This window comes from Patagioenas fasciata, chromosome 6 (genome assembly GCF_037038585.1).
Source record: "Patagioenas fasciata isolate bPatFas1 chromosome 6, bPatFas1.hap1, whole genome shotgun sequence".
In the NCBI taxonomy this organism is placed as follows: domain Eukaryota; kingdom Metazoa; phylum Chordata; class Aves; order Columbiformes; family Columbidae; genus Patagioenas; species Patagioenas fasciata.
The window spans coordinates 12,792,609-12,820,579 of record NC_092525.1 but is presented as its reverse complement, the minus strand read 5'-3'; the positions used below and the strand labels follow the sequence as shown (position 1 = coordinate 12,820,579).

Sequence of the window (27,971 nt, the reverse complement as noted above, 5' to 3'; positions counted from 1 at the left end):
AAAGAAATATCTGCTCACTAAAGAGCCAAATGCTTTTCTGTTGCAAAAAGTTTTTTTTATTTTCCATCAAGGTGTACAAAGACAACGAGCTCAGACTGAAACAGGATTTTATATGCATAGTCAGTGTCCCAGTGACTTCGTGACAAAGAGTAAGATACCGGTTTGAGCAACCAGTTCCACATCAATGTGTAAAAACACCGTGTAGTGCTGGAAATGCTCAGGAAAGGAGAGGACAAAGCATGATCTGGCTGGAGAGAGGGCAGAGATGGATCTTCCTTCTTTCTAGACAAAAGGACTCATGATCTCCCAACTGGGGAAAATTTGCTAGTTTAATTTTTTTTACTAAAAGATACCAGCTGGTCCTGGGACGTGCAGCGCTCGTCCCAGGTGCGTTACACAAAAACGCACCAACAAGGCTGGCCCTGGCAGGAAGGGGCTCAGGTGCATTGCCGAATCCCTGAAATCACAGCCCAGCATGTGGGGAATGTGCCACATCACAGCGAATACCAGAAAAGGAGCCTCCGCTTCCAGATCGAGAGGGAAGTGAACATCAGTCACCCTTAGGCCACACAATGCTGTCCAGCTTCGCTTTGGCCTTGACAATGAACTCCTCGGAGGCGGCAGTGAGTGGAAGGCGCGGGGGTCCCATGGGAATGCCAGAAACAAACGTCATTACAGCTTTAGTCTGTGCAACACCAAAACCTGGGTGGACAAAAGCGAAATCAGGTCCTTTACAGATCATTTTGCTTAAAACCCCTATGCAGGTGTCCAAAAAAGCAGCAGCACAGAGTTCCCGTGCGATCCGGCACAAACCAGGCTGTAAGCACTTCTTGGAAGTAAGAACAGTGTAACTAAGAAGAGATGATCGTGCCTGCAGACAGGAAACACATTACAGTAAAAATTACACCTGCTTATTAAATTTATGTATATATTATGACATTATTGTTTCCCTCCTAAAAATACCAAGCAGAGTATTTTCTCACACATGCACTTTACAAACCACTGTGTCAGTTTTACAGATAATCAGGGCTCTACGTGTTGTTCCTTCCTCCTTGCCAGAACGTATTGCCACACAGCCCTGATAACAGAAAAGATGTTAAGAGTCATCTGGCATCTGCAGCCTCATAGCTTTCTCTCAATGCAGACTCACATACAATAAAGCCCTGTAACATCTTTCCGACATGTGGCAATGACATTGGGTACCAGCTTAAATCATTATGGGAAACTTCAGGAGGCCTCTCTGTCCATAGCTCAAGTCTCCTTATGCACTTTTGGAAATTCAGTGTTTGCCTCTTTACCTGTAAGACTAAATAGTGATGCATTTCCCCTGACTTTTAACCCAAGTAATAAAACCAAGCACTAAAGCTAAGCTAGATTCATTGAGGCTTGCACATGTATAGCAAAAACACAGTGAAAACCATGAAATATCCCATTCAGTCTCTGTACACTGCGCTGACTTGGTTGCTTTTAATTGCTTTCTTTATTAAAACTTGAGTTTGTTTCTAAAAAAAAAATTAGGTTTGAAAACGCTTTGGCCTTGTACAGACTTGAACAGTTACTCTTAAATAGTAGCAAGGCAGGAGAGAAAAGTATCTGAGCTGTTTTCCTACTGGAGCACCAGCATTCCAGGAAAATTACTCTGTAGAAACAAAGTTAGAAATGAGCTTTTGGAGAACAAAAGAAAAACAACCCACGGAAAGAGTCAGGATAAGAAAAAGGGTAAACCACAGAGACACAGCTTTAAAGCTGTGAGGTTTCACAGAAGGAGGAAGGAAGGAAGGGAGAGTGGAATCTGTCGCGGGATGCCTGGTCAGCTCCCTTTGTTGAGCTGCTACCAACTCGGGGAACAGCACATGCAACATTTTCTCACTGCGAAATCTTTAAGGAAGGAAGTTCTGAGGGTACAGCAACATGAGAGTTTCTGGAGCACCAAGTCTGCATTTTTAGATACCAGGAGAGACACGTGCGAGGTAGGACTTACCTAGTTTGATGGCAAAGCTGAGAAATTCCCCAGTGAGAAACTAGAAAAGACAGAGAGCAGTTTATTCACCCCTTCAAATTTTAAGGTGTAAAAGCATCTAGAGCTATTATGATATTTACATCTTACACAGTTGTTGTACAAGCTTTGAGAAAATCCCTTGCCCACCTGGCCAGCCTATGGGAAATACTAATTGAATTCCACTGGAATGGGGAAGAGAGGGATAAAAGAAAACCCTCCCTATCACTCATGTTCAAGCTGTCCCTTGCTGCAAGCAGTCTGGAAACACTGGTAAGGCTCATATCAGTCTCTAAAGGTTTACAAATCTGAATGTGAAGAGATTTCCCAGAGCAGATCATCCTTCAGATGCCTCTTAGATATTCATCCAGCAGTCACTTCTATTTTAAGGCAAAAGAAGGATGCCTTGAAGGTCTCAGTGGGACGTACAAAACCTTGGGTATAGTTTGTATGCCAGTTACTCAGAACTCCTCATGAATAATCAAACAGCCGAACATGGGTCAAAGCAGAGCTGATTTGGGACGGCTTTCTGCCCTACATCATGGAAGGTGTCAAGAGAATATTCCCAGCCAAGGTGCTTGGCCACTGTGGACTTGTTCAGGGCAAAAGGCCAGGCCATTGCTCACTCTGCACAGATGAGATCAGAGGGCTGGAGGAAAAGTATAGGGAGTTAAAAGTTTGTAAGGACTGGTCAAAGAGGTGAGATGAACAATAAGCAGGGGGCTTGGAGCTGAAAAAAAGTTTGCTTTAATAAAGCTACCTTACGATATGGATGACAAAACCACATGGGAAACAGCGGCAGTAAAGCCAGAGGAGAAAAGGCCGCGCCTGGCGGGGACAGGGGAGGTGCTGTACCTGATACTTCCGTGCCAACGCGAGGTCTGGCTTTGCAAAGGCTTGCAACATCAGATTGGTTTTTCCACCTAAATAGTTGTATGTACTGCCAAAAAAAAACACACAACCAAACCAAAATTAGAATCAGTAATGCAAAGGGGGAACTTAGAACCACTGAAAAAAAAGATGTAACCACAGACTTTTGCTGTTGACATTATAAAAATGCCATTATTATGATAGGGACTCATGCAATCTAGGTGCGGTTTGGACTGTCAAGCATCTGAAGTATTCCAAACCCTACAGAAGAGTTTAGAGAGCAGATTTCACTTCCCAGTTCTTTCCAAATGGAACTGATTTCCGAATTTGAAAATCAAAAGAAACAATTAGGCAACAGGGAAATAATTAATCTAAGCAGCCTGGTATGAGGAGCAGAAAGTAAATGAGAAATTAACTCAGGAGAGCCCTTTTCCTCACATGATTTTAACCTCTTTGGGTTTTGTTTTATTACCCATATAATTAAATAATTCCCTACTTCAAAAAGTTGCCATGAGGATAAAGAAACATGTTGAAACCTTTGGGTCAGCTTACAGACTGCAGCAATAATCACTCAAACTAACATATTGCAAAGAAACAGCGTGTAGATAGTGGAGGATACAACGATAAGGTGTGTGTGTCAAGGGGAAAAGAACTCCAAGCGATACTGACCTTCCAACAGCTCCATCTGCCCCTATTGCCAGTGCACTCAACAGTTGCTAGTTTGGGGTGAGAGGAGAAAAAACAAACACACACATTCTTACTTTATGTAATAAAATCAAGAAAAAACAAAAAGGGTGGTGGGATGGAGCAGCAAAACTACCTGGTGCTGAATGTCCAGGGTTACTTTTTTCCCCAAGGCTGAAGCAAGAGAATGCCACAGAAGAAATAATTTTTAAGAGGAGCCTCTTACCTCATCCACCCCATAAAGAAATGCAAACTGTTCTCTCTCGTTCTTGTTTATACACTGTGCAAGGTCCAAGAGGTCTGTGCTGCTGAACTTCACACCCTGGAAGGTGGGGATCCGCTCTTTTATTCCATCCAGCAACTCTTCAACGCGAACTGTGCAGAACAGCAATCTCATGTGAATGAACACACTCCTCTTCTGGGAGATTTCCCTGACTTGTCCCCAAGAGGGAGACAAGTTGTTCACTTTTGGCCTGAGCCTGGTAAACTATAGAGCTCTATAACAGCCCATAAGACAACTTCAGTGTGATTATTTCACAGAGTTCTACAAAAAACATCTTTCGGCCCTCTCTGCATCTTTACTTTTACCAGATCAGAAGGGAAAAACCCTGGATAAGAGAAAGCTTAGGAATGAACTGGAAACAAGATATTTAAGAATAAATTAATATATTCAGAAACATGACATAAGCTGTTGTCTAGAGCAAGTAACCAAAGAGTTGTATTCTGTTCTTCATTCCTCTGCTAAATAATATGAATTGAGAAGCACTATGGTTTCACATGTAATCTACAGCAAACGTGACTAGGCAGTCAGTGTAAACCAGAAGAGATGGTGATAATTATTGTGAAAAAAATCAGAATTCAACTGTGGTTATCCAAGGCCCATGCTAATCCTGGTCCATGCTAATCCTGGTCCATGCTAATTGCAAAGCCTGGTCAGCATCACCTCCTCCATCGCAGTTGTTCAGTACTCATAAACTGCCACTTTTTTCCAGTGAAGAGGAGTTCAATTTATTTTCCAGTCTTGGATTCACCTCCCATTTTTGGAAAGGATGCTTTCCATTAGTGGCAGGAGCAGAAGCCACATACCACTGGTAGATTCATTACACCAGCCACCGAGATTACGCAGGTTGGTATCAGCTCATGGGCTCGGGAAGAGCTGACTAAGCAGGACTTACTCTTTACACCCGTCAGAGGAGGAATGTGATAGTAATAAAATGGAACCGCAGGGGCCTCAGACGCAACCTTCTCTAAGAAAGCAATCAGCTCATCTGGAAGAAAACAAGCAAGAACTCCTGTAAGAGAAGGAGACCATCTGTAGGGAAAGACAGTTCAGAGTCACAGCAGCCAGGCTCTGTGGAGAGGTCATCTACAGCTTGTGTACCATACACAGCTAACCATAAAAATTAAATGTAACAAAACCCACTGGAAGATCTTAAGGAAGGCAAAGACGATATTTATTTTAAACCAAACTGATTTCAGTAACTCATGCTCATTCCCTTACAGATACAACTCCTGCATGCTCTCACACGCAAACCGCAAGACCTGCGTGCCAAAGTGGTCTCAGCAGCATCACTTATGTGCAACACTGAGGACAAGGGATCAAGTTCACATTCACCTCCTCGAGGTACTGCTCAATGCTGGTGATGAACAGATTTTCAAACACCTTTTTGTAATGTTTTAGGAATCAGAGACTTGCTGTGGTTGACATTCTTCCTGAGAATCTTGTTCACTGCATCCTTCATAAATCTCAGGCAGTCATCCCACTGGCATGGCAGGGAGTGCAGTAGCTGAAACCTCGCTGCCATCCTGCTGCTATCAGCGAAGGTTCTGTGCTGCTCTTTGTGCTGTTAGCAGTTTGATTGCCACCGACTGTCCTTGGCTGTCAATACCAGCTGGCAACCCATTCCAGTTTCTTCCAGTGCTTTCATAAGAACATTTCCAATCATGATTAATTCAGACTACTTCTAACATTTCTGTTACAAACCTCCACTTCACATGGCTCTTTTACATTATTTTCATGATATTAAAAGCAAAACGCTCCATTTATAAGTTCCAAGGTAACACCAGGCACACAGAACCAAACCAGATCACCTCAGTAACAAGGAGTGCACCTGTGCATCAGCAGTTTATCAACTCGGTCAGTGTCCAGCAAGGGTCAGCATGTACCCAACTGCTTCCCAGTGCGGCCCAGATCAAGCGTGAACTCCATACTATCTGTTCAGAAGACTAACTAGTTAACTACTCTTTTCATAAGCAGCTCCTCTTTTTGTAAGAGGCTAACAAAATACAGCCCACATGACATCCTGCCTACTGGGAGACTTCCGGTATCTCCCATCTTCAAAAAAAATGCTTCTTGTAGGTTTTGCTTTTGCATCACACCAGATACGACAAGCGTGCAAATATTATCATCAGAGCACTTTTCAAAGAAAGAAGATGGCATTAATCTTTTATCCATGTTAAAAGTTTGCAGGGCAATAGAAAAGGGCCTCAGCCAGTCTGGCAATCACATCTACTTACCTTTATTTGTGGGTTTGAAGAAGAAGGGGGCTATTACAGCAATACCACTAGCACCTATGGCTGCTGCATGTCTTGCCTATAAACGAGAGAATGGAAAGTGTCTTAAAGTACATCTGGTTTATATGTTTTACACACATAGTGAAAAGGAAACATCATATACACACCAGCTCTTGGGACTCTGGCAGACTTAGTGCTCCCACCTGAATGATGACATGATCCAATCTGCACAAGAACAAATTCAAAAGGTTTGGGGAGGTTTCAGTGATGGTGAAAAACATCAGCCTGCCAAAATTAATTGCCTCAGACCAGGGAGCCACAGCAGAAGACCTTCACTGTGCTAGATCAGACCTAAAAGGGGTTTGAACCTGTGCTGACCTGATGAGCAGACACACAGAGAAAATGCTGACAGTGGCAAGCAGCTGGTGGTGGAACAAAGAAAACAACATTTGCAAACATCAGTCAGTGACTCCTCGCTGCAAGTCTGTCAGGGGGGACAAATCTTAGCATTGTATTAGGAAGTTAAAATCAAGAGATTAAGGATTTAACGGGAAGCTGGGAAAAGGAAAGGATATCAAAGCATATCTTTGCTTTCTAAACCAGTTTATCTGGAGAACGACCAGAGAGTTCAACGTCACAGCAGCACCTTTGACTGCTCATCTGCTCCTGCCAAGAGAATCTCCCAGGTTCCAGTCCATTGGTCCCATTTCTGTGTTTGTCCTTTACATCCACACAGACTGCGAGCCTTCGCACCCGTTTATTTCTGCTCACTACCCTTCATACCCCAAATGCTTCCTCCTCTCCTCATCCTCTGACACAGCAACTAAGGACAAGGCAATGGTGAGTGCCACAAGACTATGATAGGTACAAGGGATGGAGAATGGAGCTGCAATTGGATACACAGCTGCAGATCCAGGTTGAATTCCTTCTTCTGCTGCAGACTTTGCATCTTTAGGGAAGCATCAAAACACTTTACACCCCAGCTTCCCCCATACCAGATCATTTAACATATTAAAAGGTTCAAAAATGCTCACAGGGCATAAATAGGCAGACTGCTCTTTATTTTCATCTCTTTTCAAGAATAAGCAAAGGGCACAACCCTTTTTTGTCCCCGTGCCCCTCCGTGTATCAAAGAGAAGGGCTCCGAGCAGCAGGAATGGACACCAGCTACCTGGCAGTGCCAAAAGCAGACTTCTATGATAAAGGAGCTGAGGAACAAAGCCTAATGACAAAACGCTGCAAGAAAAAATGCCGTCAGCAGGTGTGGCTTTGCAATCAGTCAGGTAGGCCTGTATCACAACACGAGATCTGGGATCCCCTGTTCACTCGCAGCTACTCACTTGTCTTTTCCTTGGCACACCCATTCTTCTGCCAACCGCTTCCTCTCCTGGATGCTGAGGGACAATCCTTCTCCTGTTGTGCCATTCACTGTTCCAACACAAAAGAACACACTTGCTGAGGCCCGGTCTGCATGCACCGGTTTTACCGAAAACAATAACTGACACTTCTGATGATATTAAACAGAACTATTTTTACCCCAACTCATTTTAGGATAGCATCTGCATGGGGATTGCAGTGTTACCATCAGTAAATGCTTGTACTGGAGACCTGGATGTTCCAGGATCAGCAGTGGTGGGAGGGAAGAGACGGAATCAGCTGCTGAAACTGGGAAACTGCCCATGAGCACCTCCAGCCCAGCACACACGACCTCCTGCCCCAGCAGTGAGCCAGGCTAGGACAAGTGCCCGAAGGGATACCAGCTAGCCTTGGTGTCACCCAGCGCAACACAGGTCTCCTGAAGAAGCCCATTTGGCTTTGATGAGCCCACTGAATTCCCTGGACTCGTGAGCTGATGTTGTTGAACCAGACAGTTGGCAAAGGGGAGGATCATTTGGCTGAGTCTTCTCTGCCAAGACAACATTATCCACTCACCTATAGAAATGCCACTATATGAAGGCAATGCTTAATTTATGCCACACAGAAATGGGGTGTAGGCAAAAGCAGATGCCTTAAGTATTGTTTACACTCTCTCCATTGATTAATACAAATGTCTAGGATCATCCCACATCCACAGTCCCTCCCACTACAGCTCTTTTCTGGCAAGATATCATTGGACCGCCATCCAGGCAAAAGGGGTGTAGCACAGTTTCTGTCAAAAATACACATACCAAAGACACTCTTCACGTTCTGCTTGCTTACGAGATAATCCACATATTGACGAATCACCAAAAGGTTAATTTGTCTGAAACGAAAGGAACCGCAGCAACCTTGAGAGCCTTAGCAACCGTAAGTCTCCACCCACAGTAACCTTAAACTTACAGAGATTAAGAAAACAAACAAACAAAAAATTTATTTTTGAAGCCTTGCCTTTGTACACACACAAATTACCCCAAGGTATGATGCCCTCAAGCATGTGTTTAACATTTCAGGTTAACAGTTCAGTTCTGAATTCTTCCAGTTTCTCTTAGTCCTGACAAGTAGTTCACTGTTCCAACCTTTTATCTCAACTGGTAATTACTGGAAGGCTTGTCACAGCAAAGGACTTTTTTTGGGAGATATGAGAGAAAAAGAAGCACTCAAACCTTTTTGATTGTTGATGGCAACAAGAGTCCTCTTGAGAGCACAAAGATATTTGTGCAAGTGCTGGCAAATAGTTAAACTATACTTGTAACTGCTGGACACAGACCGCGAAATGGCATCTGCTGGATGTGACTTTGACCTTTCTCTCTCATTAAAGGATGAGGAAAGCAACAGACTTCCCTGACAAACAGGGGAAACTGAATTCTAGTTTTATCTTCTCTGCAAGACAAACTTATTTTATCAGTATATAATATTTCACTGTTATTTTCATTTGTCAAACATACAGACCAGCTCTATAGTCTGGAAGTCAACTCTGGAACCTTGACTGGGTTCACACATCACTCAAAATTTCAGAGCTGCTTTCACAGAACATATTTTATAAGAGCCAGGCACCCTAGGCAGCAGGTCCAGATCACTCTCCAAACACTGTGTTGTAATAAATTTGAGTAGTAATAAAAAATTAAATTGGAAATAAGTTTCCCTTACAGCAAGAAAGCAAGCAGTGACTGCAATGCAAATGAGTTTCCTGAGACAGTACCGTGCTTTGCAGCGCTTTCCAAAAGCAAAGGATCACTTAGAGGGGACTGTTCTGGCAAATCTCCACCATCTCCCTCAGAAACACACACACAGATCTGGACACATCCCCCCATCGGAGAAGCTCAGGGTCCTTTGCTGACTCCAAACAACTCAGTCTTGCAACATCCCAATGCAGCAGGGAGGACATCTGTTTACCACCACTGCTTTGCAGAAGGCTGAATTTCAAGTTTCAGTTCGATGTTATTTTCAGAACTGTGCAGCCCTTGCAATATTTTCTTCCGGTTTAGACTAATTCCATGCACACATACACACACGTGAATGCACGCATGAATTAGCTAGGGTAAAGAAAGTCTAAAAGGACATCACACTTTGACAATTATTTTCTAGCTCTCAAGAGCAGTTTTTAACTAGGACTGTAATTCACCTTAACAAGTGAGAAAATACTGCAATACCCTATAACCTTACTGTGATTTAATGTGCACCTACAAAAGCAATAGAAAAAGAGATGGGAGACTGATCCAAACTCTCCAAACCCAGACCTACAGCACTTGCTGTACAACAGGAGGAGGCAAAGGGAATCCACTAACGCTAAAGGAGCCAACCTAGTAGTTGCTCCATCCCATCAGAGATTCAATTTAAAAACAAACCCCAAAATGATCAATTCCACATAAGAAAGGAGACAGGGTTTGAGAGTAACAGTAAGCAGTGCAACTCTGACAACGCACCACGTTGTGACAGAGTTATACTCACCCATCGGGAGTCATTGGAGTGATCGTAGCAGCTACAAGACCCTGTAACTTCTTTCCAGGTGTCATTGAGCTGTTTGGAAAAGAAAGACAAAAACATGATTCCCATCGTTACTTAAGCAGAGTTTCAACTAACTTCTGTATTCCCATCGTTACTTAAGCGGAGTTTCAACTAACTTCTGTTAACAGCAAAGCTAGACAGGCAAAGTTCAGAAGAAGTGGACTTTGCAAGGGTGTTATTTTGGTAAGGAGAGAATTATCTTTTCGTTGTTGCTGCTGAAAGAGCAGCTTATTGCAGCCAGAACCACCCTGGGATCAGAGAGGACCGGGAGCACCAGCCGCAGTTACATTTCAGCAACACCTTCTATTTTATACTTCCTTTTCCATCTATAGCATATTGTCCAGCACACACCTGCTATCGCCTACCACCTTGGAAGGCAGAACACTTTTGGAAAGAAGACCAGTTTTTGCAGAGAAACGGCCCCAAAACGTCCTCCGAGATGGGCGGCCTCACACTGGCACCCCCAGCACAGCGACATGGGCCTGCGGGCAGCACCGGCCCAGCGAGGATGAGTGGTGGCGGAGGGAAGAGGCGGAGGGAAGAGGCCCCGGCTGGGCTCCAGCGTCTGCGTTTCAGTGCTGGGATGTGGAAACGCGCTGAGCGGGCGGAGGGAGCGGCATCAGCTGACAGCCGGCCGCAGAAAGCGGCTCTTCACTGCCCCTGCCTGCCTTCCACGTCCCGTTACATCAGCCTCCCGTAACGCACACTCTGCAAGTCGCGTCTACAAGCAAAGGCTTCTTTGGATTATTAGTCGCTCTCTGCAAGCTTTTAAAAATAATAAATAAAATTTTTAAAATAAATAATAGAGTGTAGAGATAAGAGAGCTTGAGGAGACACCAAGCTCTACCGCACACTTTGCTGGAGGGATGGTACCCATAGGGTATCCATCATTGCCAAGGTGGACAGAACAGAATCACAGAATGGTTTGGGTAGGAAGAGACCTTCAAAGCTCCCCCAGTGCCACCCCTGCCATGAGCAGGGACATCTTCACCAGCTCAGGTTGCTCAGAGCCCCATCCAGCCTGGCCTGGGATGTCTCCAGGGATGGTTCATCCACCACCTCTCTGGGCAACCTGGGCCAGGCTTTCACCACCCTCAGGGTAAAAAATTCCTTCCTTGTGTCTGGCCTGAATCGCCCTCCATCACCTCTTGTCCTGTTGCAACAGATCCTGCTAAAAGGTCTGTCCCCATCTTTCTTATCGGACCCTTTTAAGTACAGAAAGGCCACAATAAGGTCTCTGTGGAGCTAATAAATCTCCAGGCTGACAACAGCACTGGAGAGCATCAGGGCGGAAGACTTGGGAACTTCTGGATAATGGTTCTCTGAATTCCAGCAATTTCTGCCCAGGCACAAGTCACCATTGAAAAAAAGAAAGGGTTATCTTTTTTCTGATGGCTGAAAATAATGAGAAGCGTGTTTGCAGCTGAAGCAACTCAGAGAAGATCAGCTCCCCTTAGATTGTCCACTGCTGTGATTAGCGGCATCAAAATGCCCTTCTGGAACTGGCTGCTAGAGCGACGCATCCACCGCATGGTGCAACAGAAAGAAAAGCACATTTTCTGCAGTTTAGTGCCATTGAAGGAGAAGGATTTTGAAAGGCTCGTGATGCCCAGGGAGCAAACCCACACTGCCTTGTTGTAAAGGAAACAAGCATCAGAGGGCATGTCAAAAGCATTCAGCGTAGTTCCAACTCATTTTACATCTCTGCATTTCTCCGAAGTGACAAATGTGCACATTTCACCCTCAGGGTCTCAAATCTGCATCAAATTTAAAAGTTGTGGCACTGAAGAAATAAGCCAGCCATCGATCTCTGTTCCTTTGTAAAGCAGAGGTCATATTTAGCTCTTCTGTTCCTTGCCATTGTTACCTGCAGGCTTGGTTTGCTTCCTGGGGAAAATCATTTGGGTTTCCTACACCTATCCAAAAACCAGGGGCAATAAAACACTCTGCCTTCAGTATGCACTTTCGGATCTTCCATTCGAGCATGTTATGAGAGCATCCAGTGCTGTAGGACAGAGAATAATCCCCAGTTGTGTGTTCCAGGAGCACATTTTTCATGTATTCACGTAATAATTTCGGGATCTGGGTTTGTGGTATTCCTCCTCCACTCCAAAATATTCTCCCTGTGGACTGTTTACACACACCCATCACTTTCTGGGGTTTGGCTTTATTAACAGGTTCTCGCGAAGCACATGTACTTTTCTTTTAATTGAGGCTCATCTCGTTCCTTCAGAAATCCCCTCTTCTCTATGCTCTTCCATTCCTACGGGTAATTTTTAAAGGCTGCGCAGTCCCAGTTCCCCAAGCCTCTCCTTGTAATCCAATCCCATTACCATCTTCAAGGCCCTTCACTGGACTCGCTCTAGAAGTCCATGTTTGCCGTTTACTTCAGAAGCTTTTCTACGCACTTTGAGTTTTAGAGCTACTTGGTGCTGTTGACAGCATGAGAGAAGTTTTACAGCACCTCGAAGTGGTTAAAAGCTGCTTAGAACAGCTTGTAGGAGTTACAGATTGGTCTAGAAGGGTTTTAGAGCTGCTTAGAGCTCTTTCGAGGAATTTTAGAGCTGTGTAGAGGAGTTCAGAGTTGTACAATAGATATTTAGAGGCATTTTAGATGTATTTAGCATTTAGAGCATTTAGTATTTAGAGAAGTTTTAAAGGACTTCAGAGAAGTTTTAGCACTGTTTCTCTAAAAAGGAGTTTGAGAAGCGCAGACATGAGTTCTAGAGCAGTTGCGAGGAGACCGAGAGGGGTTTGAGACCTATTCGGGAGCATTTGGCCTGCTTAAAGGGGTGTGGAGAAATTTTAGATATTGGTGTTGATTAGAGGACTTTCAGAGAAGAGCGGTGGAGGTTTTAGAGGAATTTACAGCTTCTCAGCATTGTTTATAGCTGGCTAGAAGAGTTTTAAAGCTGTTCAGATGTGTTTTAGAGCAGTGTAATCGCGAGGCTGCTCTCAGCTCTCTGTAGAAGGCCCTGTCAACTTCCTCACCCTGATCTGGTGGCCTGCAATAGACACCCACACCAGTATCACCCCTGCCAGTCTGCCCCTCAATTGTCACCCACAGACTCTCAACTCACCCCTCATCCGCCCCTGGACAGTACTCAATACATTTTAGTTGCAACTACAGTGAACCCAAGTGGGTTCATTGGTGCCTGTAGCACCAGTCTCGTAGCCAATCATTTATGGACTGGATTCTTCTCTTCCATCCCACGGCATCACCCAAAAATGGAAGGAGGGAAGAGAAAATAACTTGCACCCCAGACTCTTTCACCAATCGTCCCAAGGCCTTGAAACCTTTCTTCATTCCCCTCAGATGACGGGATGGAGCCTCCTCCCTACCTGTCTGGAAGATCAGCAGTGAGTAGTAGTCTGTTGAGTGCACAAGGCTGCAGACTGCCCTGGTGATGTCCCTGATCCAGGCTCCAGGTAGACTGCACACTTCCCTATGATGAGGGTCAACTCTGCATATTGGGCCCTCTGTCCCTCCCAGAAGGGAATCGCCTACTATAATTACCCTTATTTCTTTCTTATCAGAGGCGGTCTGGAGGCGTGGTGTCAACTGCCTCTTCCTACGTGACCTCATGGGTGGGCTTTCCACCACATCCTCACCTACCTCTCCTGCAAGATCCAGGGCCTCAAATCTATTTTGGAGGGGCACCTCTGAGCATATTTGAGGAGTTTTAGAGGTCCTCAGAGGAGTTTAAAGTTCTAGATAAGATCAGGTGAACCTGAAAGGTGCTTAGAGGAAGTTTAGAAAGATGCTAGTGCAGTTTAGAGGACCCCAGCACTTTTAAGAATGGATATTACAGCTCCTCAGAACTGCTTGGTGTGCTTTTGAGGAGTTTTGGAGGAATTTGGAGTTATTTTTCAGATCTTTAGAGCTGTTTACAGGAAGTTTAAAGCATTTTAAAGGTGGTAATAAATTGTTAGAGATGTTTAGAGCCTTTTAGTGGCAGTTTAGAGCTCATTAGAAGAGGTTTAGAGTGGTTTAGAGACCACTTAGAGTTGTACAAATTACATCTGGTTGGAGGCAATTGCCTCACTGCAGCAATCCAGAGGTCCTTAGAGCTCATCAAAGCTAATTAAAGGACTTTAAGAGCAATTTAGAACAGGTATACAGTGGTTTAGAGCTGTCTAGCAGGGGTTAAAACCTTACAGTAGTTCAGAGATATTTTAGAATTGCCCCAGCCCATCACCTGCCCCATTCAGTGCTGGTTGAGGGCTGGGACTGTCCTTCAAAGCCATGATCACTGTTTCTGACTCCACTCACTGCCTCTGTCCCTCTCCCCCAGCCGTTGGGCGAGGGTTTCCTGTTTCAGGGCAGTCTTTGCCTACCTTTGGAGGGATTGCAATTAAGAAAATGATGGTAAAGATTCTAAGACTTTGACATTTACCTTGATAAGGCCTTATACAATTACCAGAAAGAAAAAGAACTGTGCTTTAGCCAAAACCAATACAAGAGTTATTCCACGGAGGTCTGAAGGACAGCATAGGTCCAGTTCAGCAGTACTACCAGATACAGTGGATAATTACTCTCTTCATGCTGTGCGGTGAACGGAAAAGTGTTTTCCCACTTACCCCTGAAATAAGCAGTAAAGCGTCAGTGGTGCCAAAGCTCAGAGGATAATAAAGACATCAGCAAAAACAACAACAAAAATCAGTTGCTATTTTCCCAGAACAGGTATAGGAATAAAAATACAGTCTTATATATTTAAGTACTTTTCCTATAAGGAAAAAAAATGAACATGAATGTCAAAAGCTTATCTAAATAACTCTATATGGTAATTTCAAGTAGGGAGGTTACAAATACTTTCTTGTTGCCATGTCCCAACACAGGGGATTCACATACCTATTAAGAACTCCATTATTCAAATAACTGACTTGCTGAGGTGGGTTGACTGCTAAAGCCAAAGGCCCTCCGGACTCTTTTGTTCTTGCTATGTTAACACTTCCAATATTTTCTACACTGGCTACAATTTACCACCCCTGCCCTTCACTTCTCCTTTCCCCAAATCACATTTCTCTCCACCTATACACGGTTTTGACAACTGGATTTTCCCATTTCTCAAGCTACCATGTTCTGGTGGGCCATAATCAAACTATAGTTTTGCCTCTGTTTCTCTCTGCAATAAATAAATGTACCCAGATATAATTTTCTTTCAAAGACAGACCCAGGTCTATTTTCAGAACAAAGTATCCAAGCCTAAATGATGGTAAAATTAAAAAAGAGAATACCTGTGAAAATGATCAGATTTTGTAAAATTATGGCTGGGTGGTATTCAAAAGTCCATAATCTGAGAAGCTGACGTGATAGCATATATAGAACATCTACTTTTTTTTTCTCTGCTCTGAATCTAAAGGTGCAAAATCAAAAGAAATAGTGACGTGTCAGATATTAAATTTGATTTTTAAACTGTTAAGTTGGATACAATTCTGCCTGGAAGCTTGCCAGTTTAACTCTTCTAGAACTAAGGAAAACCTGGAAGATTTTCCTAATTTAGGATTTTCTTAACTGTCCGAACACAGACATTCAGACTGGTGTGTCTGCTGCGTAAAAGATGTTTAACATGACAAGATTGTAATTTTTTTAAATGTCAAGATGCTTAAATGTTTAATTTTCCCATTAACAGTCCACTGATACTAGAGTATATTCAAATGTAAAGCTTCAGAAATAGAACTATCACGGTATGCTGGATCCATGAGTGCAGTAGAGCGACTGCTGGCAAGCAAGAGAGTTTGAGGGACTTTTGAATTGAAGTAAATTTAAAACTCACCTCTGAACACAACCAACAGTGCCACCTGCTGCAGAATGCAGCATTGGCTCATCTTGAGAAAGGAGACAGATACCTTAAAGAATCCATCTCTGGAGGTCATACTTGCATAGCCTAAATAACAAAAATGCCCACTGAAACCCCACATCAACTCCCCAAATCCCCACTGCCAGAAGACAGAAGTTCAGGTATGATCCATACTCATGCAGCTAAGGTCAGGAAGAAGCTTAGAAGGCAAACCCTCATGTTTAGGTCAGTAGTTAGATGGACAGGCCAGAAAGAGAACACTTCCCTACAGCCATGCATCGCTAATGTTTACATGTCGATAAATACATTCACAATAAGATTGCAAGGGCAATCCATTACAAAAATGGATTCCTCGTTCTGCTTCACATCACCCAGTGTGTACCAGAAGTGGTCCTCAGTTCACATTGCTGAAGAGCTATCACGATAGAGACACTCCTAGCAAGAAGCTCACCATTTTTTCAGTTATCTCTTCATGTCTTCTTGGAGAAAGTGCAAGATATTATTATTTTAGGAGAGCATTTTAACACTTCTCTAAGATGCTAGTCCTATGCTCTAGGCCTGTTTCCATCATCTCTGAATGTATTTTCAGGTCCCTGGGACTCCATATGCAAACACAGGTTGGAGAAAGCTGAGAATGAGAGGTAGGGAGGGAGGGAAGGAGGGGACCAAAGCGGATTTAGTTAAGGATTAAGTTAAAGAAGTTTACTGAGACTTGTGGGCTTCAGTTGATAGCCAGAGCCATATTAAAAATAACCCTTATACTGGAAAGAAGCCAAGAGTACAAAGCAGTTTATAAAGCTAAGAAAGCTTCCGGTCTCTCTCTGGGATCTACAGACAGAAGAGAGGAATGTTTAGAAAGGTTCTTCATGGCAGCTGGAAGGAAGAATTAATTCAGGATTAGTTCTCCAAACCTGATTCCAAAAGGTGACCTACAGCAGAGAAATCTTGGAAAATGCCAAGTCGAGCGTGCTCTGGAGTGGTGTTGGGTGTAGGAAGCTTTTATTTGGTCAAGAGCAGCCAGTTTCATGCAATTTCTGCAGAATTGAGCAGGGAGTCACTCATTTAGCCAGATTTTAGGTAACGCTGTCGCTGAGTCAGCTGTTCAAGGTAGCAGGGAGATGCGATAGTTTCATATGACGTTTGTAACAAATCAGCTGGAATCACGCACAAAATCCACATATGCACTTCCAGAAAGCAAATGGTTTTTGGCTGAAGACCAATTCAATGGTGACAAATCGGCGTGCTGACGTAAAACGGGTAGGTTAGAGCATAAGGGCTAAACACCATCTCCTCGGAGCTATGGCAGAGATTTCTTTTCTGCAGTTTGCAAGGGATAACATGGAATCTCCTTGGAACAGTACTGTAGCACACCAAACTGCTTCTTCAGAAGATAGTATGCTTATGCCTCTTCATTTTCCTTGCTGGAAGTGAGAATAAGATATCCAATGAAATTTGCTAGAAGGCTCTCTCTTTTTCCAGAGCAAGGAGATAAGAGGCTTCTTTTGGGACATGATTTTTCAGAAAAGCACGGTTCATCTAGCAACATATAAAGACATTTTGCTGCCCCAGACTATTACGTACCGCAGCTACAGTAACATCACACTCTCAACTTCTTTGTTGTGAAGGCCTTCTGTATCATCTGAGAAGGTGCGTTTGCAAAAGCAAACGCCATTTATATGTGAAGAGCCTTTCTTTTAAATCAAAATCGCTATCCAATGCGAGGATAGTCTGACAGGCTTAGGCAGATACACAAAGGTGCTTGGAGGATTTGTGTTGATACCACTTGTTTGAACACCTGAGCAGCCAGACTAGAGACACACGCATCCCTCTCTGTCCCTCACCTACAATTTTTTCGTATTATGCTACAGATTTGACTGTTAGAAGAACAGGACTCAAAGTTACCATTAACCATATTGTAAAACATTTTTTTCCCCAGGTTTCTCCAATCCTGGCAATGGAAAAGAGTCATCTTTTTTGTACAAGCAGTCGGCGGTTGCCTTTAGGGATAAAGGCAACTCTAAAACACGCATGGATTTGACAACAGCTATTGTGATGCTGCCACGGAGCAGACATTAAGCATTTTTGCTATATAGCATATTACTTAAGGTCTTGTCTGGGCTTGTTATAGGCAGATCTATAGAGAGGAAAAACGGAAATCACAAGTGATCATATCACAGGTTTGTACTTATACTTATCCAAGAGAAGCTGCCGGCCTGGAAACTTAAGTACAAGTTCATTACAGAGTTCTACACAGAAGTGCCTGCTGAAAATCACATAGTTAAGCTATAAGCTGCGTGATTTTATGTGCTTGTGCCCCCGCCTGTACTCCTTGAGTTCAAGGCAACACTATAGAACAACATGGGTTTGTCAGCTATTCTAGAAAATACCAGCTGAGCCCCAGACATATATATGACATTAAACAGAGGTGTCATAGACTACCTTTGAGACTAATTTGTTTAATGAGTACATTTAAGGCTCTGCTGTGGGCAGAAACTACATTAGAGGTACAGAATATTATACATTTATATAGAAATGTATTTATATTACTGCCCATTTTTGCTTTTCCCTGTGCAGAAGAGACAGCCAGGCAAACTAGCAGTACACATATGCTGCTGAACTTCCCGGTCATGTGTTCTGCAAACTAGCGGGAGCCCAAGGTTCTACAACAGTTATGTAAAGAATCTATGTCCTCATGCCTGCCCTACTGTCTCTTCTAACTGTTGACATGTTCTCCCAATGTACAGGCGAAAAACAACAGTGTTGGAAAACAAGCTCTGGGTAAAACACGGCGGATTGTTCTCCAGCCTCGGGCTGCTCCGGCAGGAACAGTTGGCTCTTTGTCGGGGACATCAACTGCACACACACACACAGACTGGGGATTTGTTCTGGGCCTCTCTGCTTCAGAAACAAAATGAGAATTCACAGCAAGCTTGTGTTTATTGCCTCCTTTCAACGCAATACTTTGCCACAATCGTGATTGGGGTAAATTTCTTAAGATTTGCTGAACTGTTACGGTTGGGTATAGATTTTTACATGGTCTTCTCTACCCTGGAGAAAATAATTACTAGTACTCACTTGATAGGAATGCAAAGGTGATAAAGTAATAGCTAACCTTCCACAAGCAGGTGCCTTTGCATGCCTGCAGCTCCAGAGCAAAGACCAGCAAGTAGCATCTTCTGCTTCTGCAAAACGCCCAGCTGATTTTCCTGTTCGATAGGTAAAACTGAGAGAAAGTTTACTCTGTAAAAGAAAAGTACAAAGCACAGAGAACTGGTTCTGCATTTCAGGCCTTAGCATGTTCTAACTGGCTCCATTAGTAAAGCGCTTTTTACACAACCCGACTTCTCTGGCTTTAGAGAACTTTGTGGATTCAGAAATAAGTTTACAATTGCTATCTGGCATGGTCTGGGGTTTTTTTATTCCCCTTTTCTAATAGGAGCATATCACACAGCACCCTGATGAAGTTCTCTGCAAGCAAAGTTGCACTAAAAGTCATTCCCAGCTACTGATTTCAAATGTGACAGAGGATTTAGCTGAATTTGGCTGCAAGGAATTTGCACAAGCCATAACAAACACAGGAGGTGCCCTCGGAACTCAAACTGTGAAGTTTAATCTGCCCTATTGTACCGATGCCTAAATATCTTTGGAGCTGCGGCAGGTTAAATGAAGAGCCCAGCTTCACTTTGTGTTTTATAAGCAGGACAGAATTTCACAATAGCTTTGTATAACCCCTTTGCGCAGATATCCAAGGGCTAATTAGCCCCAAATGCCACTCAAAACAGCCAGCTGTTACAGAACACTGTCTGTCTTTCATAACATGCCAGCAGAAATCTCGGGAGGATGGTCATAGCTTAGTTTGCAGCCAGATTTCTACCTACCATGTTACCCCAAGGATAATAAAAAAGCAAGAAAAACCTGTCATTCTGTACCATCACTCTCATGTAACCTGAGTCTGAGGGTAAACTTCATTTTTGTGACATTTTCTCCCAAGAGCACAAAAACTGCCGCTGACCCTGAAGTAAGTAGGCGCAAAGCCATGGAAACCTCAGAGAAGTCACACAAGGGTGCAAAACTGTTTATGGAGCCAGATCGCACGGTGGACGCAACATGCCCACAGGCAGTAGTAGGTGGTGCTCTCAGCATTTGCAGGGAGCTCTCCAATGAGACCCAACGGAGGAGAAGGCTGCGATAATCTGGTTTTCATAACAGCATCACCCTCCGAAGGGGCTGCAGCATGGGTGGAGTTTGACGGAACTATTAAACTAAACACCGACATGCATTATCTTGTGAGTATGTGTGGCCTCAGAAGGACAGACTGCAATAGCTAGAAGGACAGCTTAAAAAGTAAGTATATCTATTTTCTCCGCTTTTTTAATACAATTAGCAGCTTGTGGATGGCACGTTCTGGCTGCACTTGCATCAGCATAACCTGTGAAGATCCTCTCTGTCCCTTCGGCCATGTGTTAACAGCTGCAAAAAAAAGCCTGGCCACCCTTATATTTGTATGAAAATATAGAAATCTCCAAGCTAAGCTTTACTGTAGACCTAAAAATGAACTCAACTGTAATATTTGGAGGATCTTTTGTCAGTTTGTCATCCCCCTCACCTCTAAAGCATTGTTTTATGTAATTCAAAAATACTTCAGTCACCCACAGTACCGGCCACAAAGTTATAAAAGACAAGAGCTGTGAGAGATCTAACCAGCAGTTAGGAAAACGTGTGTCAGGGAGGGGTTGGAATCGGCAGGTACAGAGACAAAGCGGCTCACACAACAACTACTACAGCAGCGTGCGTTGAAACTGAGCAACATTGACTCCTCTGCTTTCTCACATACACAGGGAGCACATGGAGAAAGGTGTTTTCTGTCAAGTTGTAACAGGAAGAACAAAGTGAAGTGACAGCAAAGCCACAGCGTCTTTGCCTTCAAAATGGCAACGGACAAAATAAATTACTGTAGGTGTTTTCAGTACAATCACACTAATTTGTGTCTAATAAAGCATGGGTTCCTACTTTATTGTGAAGCCTTGATGATTTGTAAATCCTATTGCCAAATAGTGTATTGAAATACAACTGTCATTCTGGTGCAGACTACTGAAGATGTTGTATCTTCAGGCTGGGATTAAGTTTTCACCAATAATCCACATAAGAAAATGGAAACAGGTATGAAAGCAGTCAGGTAGCACAGGACAGTTGATTTTACAAAAACAGCCATTCACAAACATCACGTTGAAGAAGATACACCTTAAAGACTGTACCACTGCGGGTGGGACATGATGTGAATTGCATCAGTGCACCTTTAATAATAAAAGTCCATGGATAAAGTAGAGCCACGAGTGACAGGGCAGCGGCTTCTTGTGTGGAGGAGATATGAAAAATAACCTCAAAGTTTGTTCTGTTACCCAAGAAACAATTAAGTTATACTCTGACAATGTATCACGATCTACAAATCAAGACAACTGCTCAATTAACTACACGTTGTCCTTGAAATATAAAGTACAAAGGACATTGTAATATAATAGATAAAAGAGACTTTCTGGGGATGTAGGTCTACAATCTACCTCCTAATGACAAAAATCATAAACGAAGGCACCTAGAATCTCAAGACTTTTAACCAGATGTGATAATTACAATAGCGATTTTGATTTTTTTTTCACTTGATTTCAGGACAGCAAGGGGAAGTGGAATGTTTTCATGTTTTCAGCTTCCTCCTTCCATGTGAAGGCTACCTAGGAAAGTGGCTACACATTCATAAATACAGAATATCTCATCTATTCACAGGCCTCTGGGGTTAAAGGCCTTTAAGAAAAGCATCCGCTATTATGAGGCCCAATAAAGGTATGGGCAGAGTCAATGACAGAGTGCCCATCAACACAAATACCTTTTCATTGAGGCGCAAATAGGCTGAAGTCCTCAAGTCCTTTTTACTTACACATTTCCACACAACTCCCACTTGCAGGACCTCAATCTTCTGTTTTTTAGCCAGAAAATGTCTTCATTTCACCAAGAAGCAAAGGCAGTTTGGTGCTTCTTGGGTCTTTGTTCCCTCTTTCAAGGGTTTAAAGGATTTCAGCCCTGGTTGTTGAATCATTGGGGATAAGCAGTGGAATCCAGGTCTCTCAAAACTTGAGACAACTGCTTTTTTGAAAGCACCAGCCTTTTCCCTTAACTTTTCCAGTCATTTCTCAGGAAGTGTTAAAAGGTTTGAGACCAGAGGCTGAGGAAAAGCTCTTTGACATCAGGCAGAAAAGCCCCAGCGCTGTCTTCTACCCCATTTACACTGCACTGATTGAAGAGAGACCCGTGTCTTTCAGCTCTGGCAAGATGATCAAATCCTTCAAGCAAACATTTCTGTCCCTGGATTTGCAGTCCCCTCGCTGGAGCTCAGTGGAGACGATGGTAAGTGCTAAAATCAAGAGGAAGGGAGTTCTGTGGAGCTGAGGTAGAGCTGGGATTCTCAGCCCGATTAATTCTGGGAAGCATTACTATAGACACTGTTCACAGCTAATTGCAAAGCGGGAGAGCAACACCTATTTGTAAGTTCTGAGGAGCTCAGCCTAAAGCAGAAGAGCATGGTTTTACAAGGGAGGACTCAAATAGTTTGACGTTAGGGGCATGCCTAGAGTATGCAACAAAGAGCATTATCTCGCTGCAACGGTTTCATTATTTTGAAAAAAATAGCTATTAATTTACAGAACCATCAATACTAATCTCACTACCTTTGACCTCAAATGACCTTCTGACAGCCAGTGACCTTTCACCTCCAATGACCTTTCACCTCCAATGACCTTTGGCCTCCAATGACCTTTGACTGCCAATGACCATAGACCTTTGACCTCCAGTGACCCTTTGACAACCAATTACCTTTGACTTTTGACCTCCAGTGACCTTTTGACCTTAACTTTGCCATATTGATATCACTCCTGAGACAACAAGAATATGGGGGAAATTAAACAAATTTTTTTAAAGAGACCTACTATTAATGAGTTTTGGGCAACAGTAATACCTTAGCAGGCCCTAGTGCCTCGTATGCAGTAACATCATCTTTTTTAATAGCATTATTTAAATCCCCCACCTCCACACACATTTTTCCTCAGGGGGTTGGTCACTGTCTTGCTCCAGACTAACGCCAGTGATCAGATTAAACTAAGAGTTCAGTGGAAAAGGGTTAACTACGTACGACCTGTAAACTTATTCTACACACATCATCTGCACCAGAACATGTAATATCAGACTTACTGGTGGCCTGTCATTTAGGAGCAAACACACAAGTAGTGTTTAGCTCTCACCTATAAAATACTGAAGACTTGTTCAATTACTTAGCTTTGTCCAAATCTTGGTATTGTGAGGTCACCTGCAGTCCGACACCCAAGTTAGAAGACACTTGCAGGACTATAGCATTTGAACCAGTTTAGACCCTGCTCTAAATCAAGCATTTGAAGCTTTTATCAAGCAGCCTAGAGCTGTTTCACAGCAAGCTGTTCAAGTCAGAAACCAGTTCACAACAACAGGCAGAGTTTACAAATTTTTATTGGTTCCAACCAGTATCAGGCAAACATTACCAGTGTGGTAAAAACCCCTTCACTTTTTAATGCCCATCGTTTGGCAATCTTCCACCTATTACAACAGACATAACCATTATAAGGCACCGAACAGGCACAAGAAGCTTGCTGGGAACAACTCAGACCTTAGATTTTCATCTCTGTTCAGAGAGAGAGAGTTCAAGGCAAAGGTTATCATCACTTGTTCCAGCAATTAAATTTCATTATTCCTACAGTTACACTCACCTTCTTGGTTCTTCTTGCAGTAGTTTCAAAGCTGCCTCCTTACCTAAGGCAAGAAAACACAATTAACGTACGCAGTAACACAACTGCTTTAAGCTCCAGAGCAGCTTTGTGACCTCAGAGAAAAGTGGAACGGAAATGGTGATATCACAGTCATTCATTTGGCAGAATCAAATTTCATCAATGGCTACAGATTTTCCCAGAAGTTAAGAGAATTAATCTGCTGTGCGGTCTTACCCAGTGAGGTTGCAGACAGCGCGGTCCTTTCCTGAGAAAGAGAGAAGCTGGTTCAGAATAACAGGCACTGCTACATGCAAGTTGAATTATTTATATATGAAGTTCCATCCACTGAACTAATTTTACCTACAAGGAGGCTGCATTTTAGCTGGTAAGTGACTAAATGACAAGAACTTTAACTTGCAACACCCAGATAGGATATATACAAATCCTTACGAACGATAACAGAACCAGTCTGCTGGAGAAAATTAGTTGGTACAGCAATCACCTGGAACTTGATCCTACTTTTATATACAGCCAACATAACCAAGATTAGCAAAAACTACTGAGTAGCGACAACCACAGCATACAAGTGTTGGGTTTTTTTAATTCAAGAGTGCAGCGTTACAGTGTCAGTTCACAGAACAGCCAGACATGTCCGCTATGAGTTATGACAGTTGTTTGCTAATACACATCCCACTGTACTACATATTTAATACCTTATTGGATAAGTGGTCTCCACTGATTCAGTTTCCTTTATTTCCACTGTGTGAAGACATGCAGCAATAAACCCCTAGTTTTAAGAGTCACTGAGGCCACATCTTCTGTTCACACAAACAGAATCCTACATAGAGTTCACCACTGACTGCAGTTCAGGAATGGTCAGGGTATCTGTTCCAAAAGAGCCCTTCCTTTTCAAGTCAAATTGAGAACTACATAGAAGTGGATTCTTGCTACAAGCATTATTCCCACAGTAGCTGAGAGTAGGAGACTCAGCATACAATAAAGGAAGACAAATCAGATCTATTACAGGACTAATTTTTGGCACTGCTATCTAGGTGTTTAGTACAAAGACAATATTCCAGTAATGATCAAATCCCATGTATTCTACACTTACCTCAGACGTGTTCGTCTTGTTTTTCACACAAACTGCCCACAAGCTTCACTCTGTAACAAGGGCATTTTTATTAACACACTCTCCTTGGCAGTGCTTCAAGAGTTAGTTTGAATGTGCGTACTGTTTCAGTGCAAGAGTCCTCCTCAGGTTCTTTCAGAGAGATTCCCATTGCTCAGAACAAATCATCACAAACAGTACACGCTTAGAGAGGCTTAATGTTTCATTACTTCTGTTTCTCCTTAAAGGACCTGACCTCTGCATTTCAGACCTTACTCCCAACCAATTTTCATTCACATCATGTAGAAGCTTTAATCCAGCCATAGAGACAAATAATTTACCACATTACACCAACTATTTGAGATCAGTGCTATTCCCTGGAAAAGTCCCACTACTTAATTTAACCTCTAAAAAGTGAAATGGCAAATAATTGTACTGGTTTTGGTTAGCACAAGCTCTGCACTGGCGGGTTATCACACATTCTTTCTTGTTAACTAGAAACTCAAGCAGCTCATAGCAGTTACATCATTTCAACTACTCCATACTATCACTTTTCAGTTACAGAAAGAAGTTAATATTCTCAAGTTGTTAAAAAAGTCTTATGGCAACTGAGAAGCAAGCAGCTTACCAAGCAGATGTCACAGAATATCCAGCAGTTCTCTCATTCTCAAATCTAGGATACACACATAAGAAAATGAAACGTCAGTCCAATGCTGATGTTACTCTAGTGCTCCAGGACTTCCAGAAACTCCTTTGCCCATTACTTTCACAACCATCCTTGTACCTTATCACTGCCTTTGGTCACAAAGTGTGAGATTCAATCCCTAGCACCTCAGGTAACTGAACTCTGCTAATAAGCTGTGATCTATTGGTAGAGGTAAGAAAATCATCAAGGAACCTGCTGTTTAACACTGCAGCTACACCACAGTTAGAGCCCAGCATCTAATGACCTCCCCAGCACCAGTTCTGACCAGTCAAATAGATTTTCTGGCTACTTACTTCTGCTGGTAGCACCACTAACCACATCACCCCACAGCTCCACCGCAGCAGCCCTGGAAGAAAGCAAAGTGGCAGGCGAGCGCAGAAGCGAGCACACAAGGATGAAATCTTGTCAGGCGCCTGAAGTCAGATAAAGCTAATTGCAGACCTCCAGGACTGAAGTCAGGGCAGCCATGTCTCATCACACAGGCAGCTCACACTGTCAATCACTCAACAGCTATCTGCTTTAGGCTAAGGTTGCTACAGGGAAGAGGGCACATACACAAATAGCACAACTCCGTGAGCCCACAGGCACACAGTGAAGAGTTTAGCACAAGCCAGCCTGCCAAGGCTGGGCCTTAGCCAGCAGCTCCCCCCTAAGTATCCTTTGCTTTTGGACAAGATGCAAGCAGCAGCAAACACTGGCCCCTTGCACCTTCCTCCCAGCTTATGTGCAGTTAAATACTTTATTTCTAGGCAGATTTTTTTAATGCCAATACTTGCAAAGTTAAAACGAGTACTTACATCACAATGAGAAATGCCTCAGAAGTCTGTAAAGGAAAAGTTGCTATTAGGTAGAGCCCAGCAGAAAGTTTCAGCACAAGAACGGTTTCAGTGAAATACTGTATCGGCGTTTAGTTCCAAAAACTGAGGGCTACTTGCACAGCTTATATCTTCATCTCCCAGGGCCTGTAACAAAAGAAAATAATAAATCACATTCCCTCAGCCTTCATGGTCAAGCCTACACCTGCCAGCAAGAGATCACAAGAGACAGACACATCAGATAGGAGCGAAAGACAAAACTGTTCTTCACAGTATATTCTGCTGAACTATGTCATCATCACACTATCTGCCTTGGAATCAGAGTACCAAGCAATCACCTCTTGTGACAGCTTTGAAAAACTGAAGTTCCCCACATAAAACACAAATATTCAAGAGTTTTTTAATAACAGTAAGAACCATTTTTTTCTGTGGATCACTGGAAATGAACCCCAAAAAGTTTCCTCCTCATTTTAAACATCCCACCCTTTCCACCACAGTGCTTCAACAGCTCCATGGAAGAAACCCCTACACAAACTTCACAGCTCTCACCAGGTGATGTTCCTCTTCAGGTTTTTCAAATGCACAATTCAAAACCTGGAAGAAAAAACAAAAGCTTATGAACAGTATATTCAGAAATCAAAACATCAAGAGGAATTGTGCCTTAGAGGAAAGTTATGGTGGTAAATGTGCTCATCATCCTCTCGATCAAGAGTAGCAAATGAATATCATCATTGTGGCACAAAAGGGAAAAACTAGGTCAGGGATTAAAGTCTGTCTATTGATGATATTGGAACAAAAGATAAAAAACACTAAGTGCCTTTTAATGTTGAATTTTGAAGTTATTTTTTACCTTGTGAAGTAGCATCAAGTCTCCATATTCAGCAGCAGATCTGGAAGAGACAGAGCAGTTTCAGACACCTGTAGAAGCAGAGGGAGTTCCTCTGGCAGTGATACCAAGCACAGAATGAAAGCCTCAGCACAAGAGTTTTCAGAAATCCCTTCTGTCCACTACTCTTATACTGAAACCATCATAGGCTCTCCGCTTAAATTCACATCGGTCCTGATAGTTACGGGCTCTTTTTGAAACATGCATCAGGCACTTTTCTCCAAACACCAAACTGTTCACCACCGCAGATGGTGAAACAGCAGCAATGAAGGAAAAAATGCATCTAGGGTACTGCAGCCAGCCCTTTGCTGTTGGGCAGACCATTACCTGCAAAGGCACGGAGAGCGGTGCCACCGATGTGGCAAGCTGACACTGCCACGCTGGTTGTGGCGCGGCTGCTCTTCGGACGGAGCTCGCTCCGCGCCATGCTGCTGCTGCTACCGCCCCTGCTTCCGGCCGAGTGCGCATGCCCGCGCCGCGGCTTCCGGCGGGCCCGGTGCCGCGGTTGCCACGGCGACGGCGGCAGCGGCAGCATGGCGGCGGCGGGGGCGCAGCCCGGGGCCGTTTTCAGTTGCCGGCCGCGGGTCGCCGAGGGCGTCTGCTTCTTGGAGGATCACGTCGTGCTGCACGCGGCGGGGGCGGGCTGCCTGCAGCGCCACCTTGAGCAGAAATGGCACAAGTTCATCCCAGGTCACCCCGACTGTTACAGTTGAACTAGTTTTCTGTAAGCTCTATTCGGTTTTGTAAACTGTGTCCTTATCTTGAAGCTTTGCAGGTTGTATTCAAGTTCTTATCTTAGTTTGAGAATAAAGAGCTGAAAGTCCTTATCTCATCTGGAAAGCGTAGGATGTGCATCCAAGAATCTCACATGATTTTGTAATGA

General features: G+C 43.4%; 1 protein-coding gene and 4 non-coding genes across 11 annotated transcripts; all 5 read right to left on the bottom strand.

The window, feature by feature from the left end:
* Positions 1-33: 33 nt before the first annotated feature.
* NPL (N-acetylneuraminate pyruvate lyase) lies at positions 34-27,542 on the bottom strand. Of its 7 annotated transcripts, XM_071809955.1 has the most exons (23): positions 27,416-27,542; positions 27,053-27,092; positions 26,752-26,796; positions 26,185-26,349; positions 25,681-25,733; positions 25,310-25,354; positions 24,685-24,734; positions 23,808-23,838; positions 23,574-23,616; positions 21,719-22,192; positions 18,902-19,012; positions 16,723-17,210; positions 9,932-10,000; positions 8,233-8,306; positions 7,405-7,492; positions 6,232-6,289; positions 6,068-6,143; positions 4,726-4,818; positions 3,777-3,925; positions 3,536-3,582; positions 2,852-2,936; positions 1,982-2,021; positions 34-702 (listed from the first exon to the last, which is right to left on the bottom strand). In XM_071809955.1, exons 13-23 carry the CDS (start codon positions 9,994-9,996, stop codon positions 551-553), a joined length of 927 nt encoding a protein of 308 aa, XP_071666056.1. In that variant the 5' UTR covers positions 9,997-10,000; positions 16,723-17,210; positions 18,902-19,012; positions 21,719-22,192; positions 23,574-23,616; positions 23,808-23,838; positions 24,685-24,734; positions 25,310-25,354; positions 25,681-25,733; positions 26,185-26,349; positions 26,752-26,796; positions 27,053-27,092; positions 27,416-27,542; the 3' UTR covers positions 34-550. The 7 variants fall into 7 exon arrangements, with proteins under 7 accessions (XP_071666056.1, XP_071666057.1, XP_065697765.2 ...); XM_071809956.1 differs by lacking the exon at positions 16,723-17,210; XM_065841693.2 differs by lacking the exons at positions 16,723-17,210; positions 21,719-22,192; positions 25,310-25,354; ... (3 more) ...; positions 27,053-27,092; positions 27,416-27,542 and having other exon boundaries at positions 24,685-24,729.
* LOC136104162 (small nucleolar RNA SNORD47) lies at positions 23,684-23,759 on the bottom strand. The gene has a single exon (XR_010651721.1). It is a non-coding gene; the product is annotated as a small nucleolar RNA SNORD47 (small nucleolar RNA).
* LOC136104154 (small nucleolar RNA SNORD79) lies at positions 24,803-24,881 on the bottom strand. The gene has a single exon (XR_010651713.1). It is a non-coding gene; the product is annotated as a small nucleolar RNA SNORD79 (small nucleolar RNA).
* Positions 26,432-26,512, bottom strand: LOC136104166 (small nucleolar RNA snR60/Z15/Z230/Z193/J17). Its single transcript, XR_010651725.1, has one exon. It is a non-coding gene; the product is annotated as a small nucleolar RNA snR60/Z15/Z230/Z193/J17 (small nucleolar RNA).
* LOC136104170 (small nucleolar RNA SNORD75) lies at positions 27,172-27,239 on the bottom strand. Its single transcript, XR_010651729.1, has one exon. It is a non-coding gene; the product is annotated as a small nucleolar RNA SNORD75 (small nucleolar RNA).
* Positions 27,543-27,971: the final 429 nt, after the last annotated feature.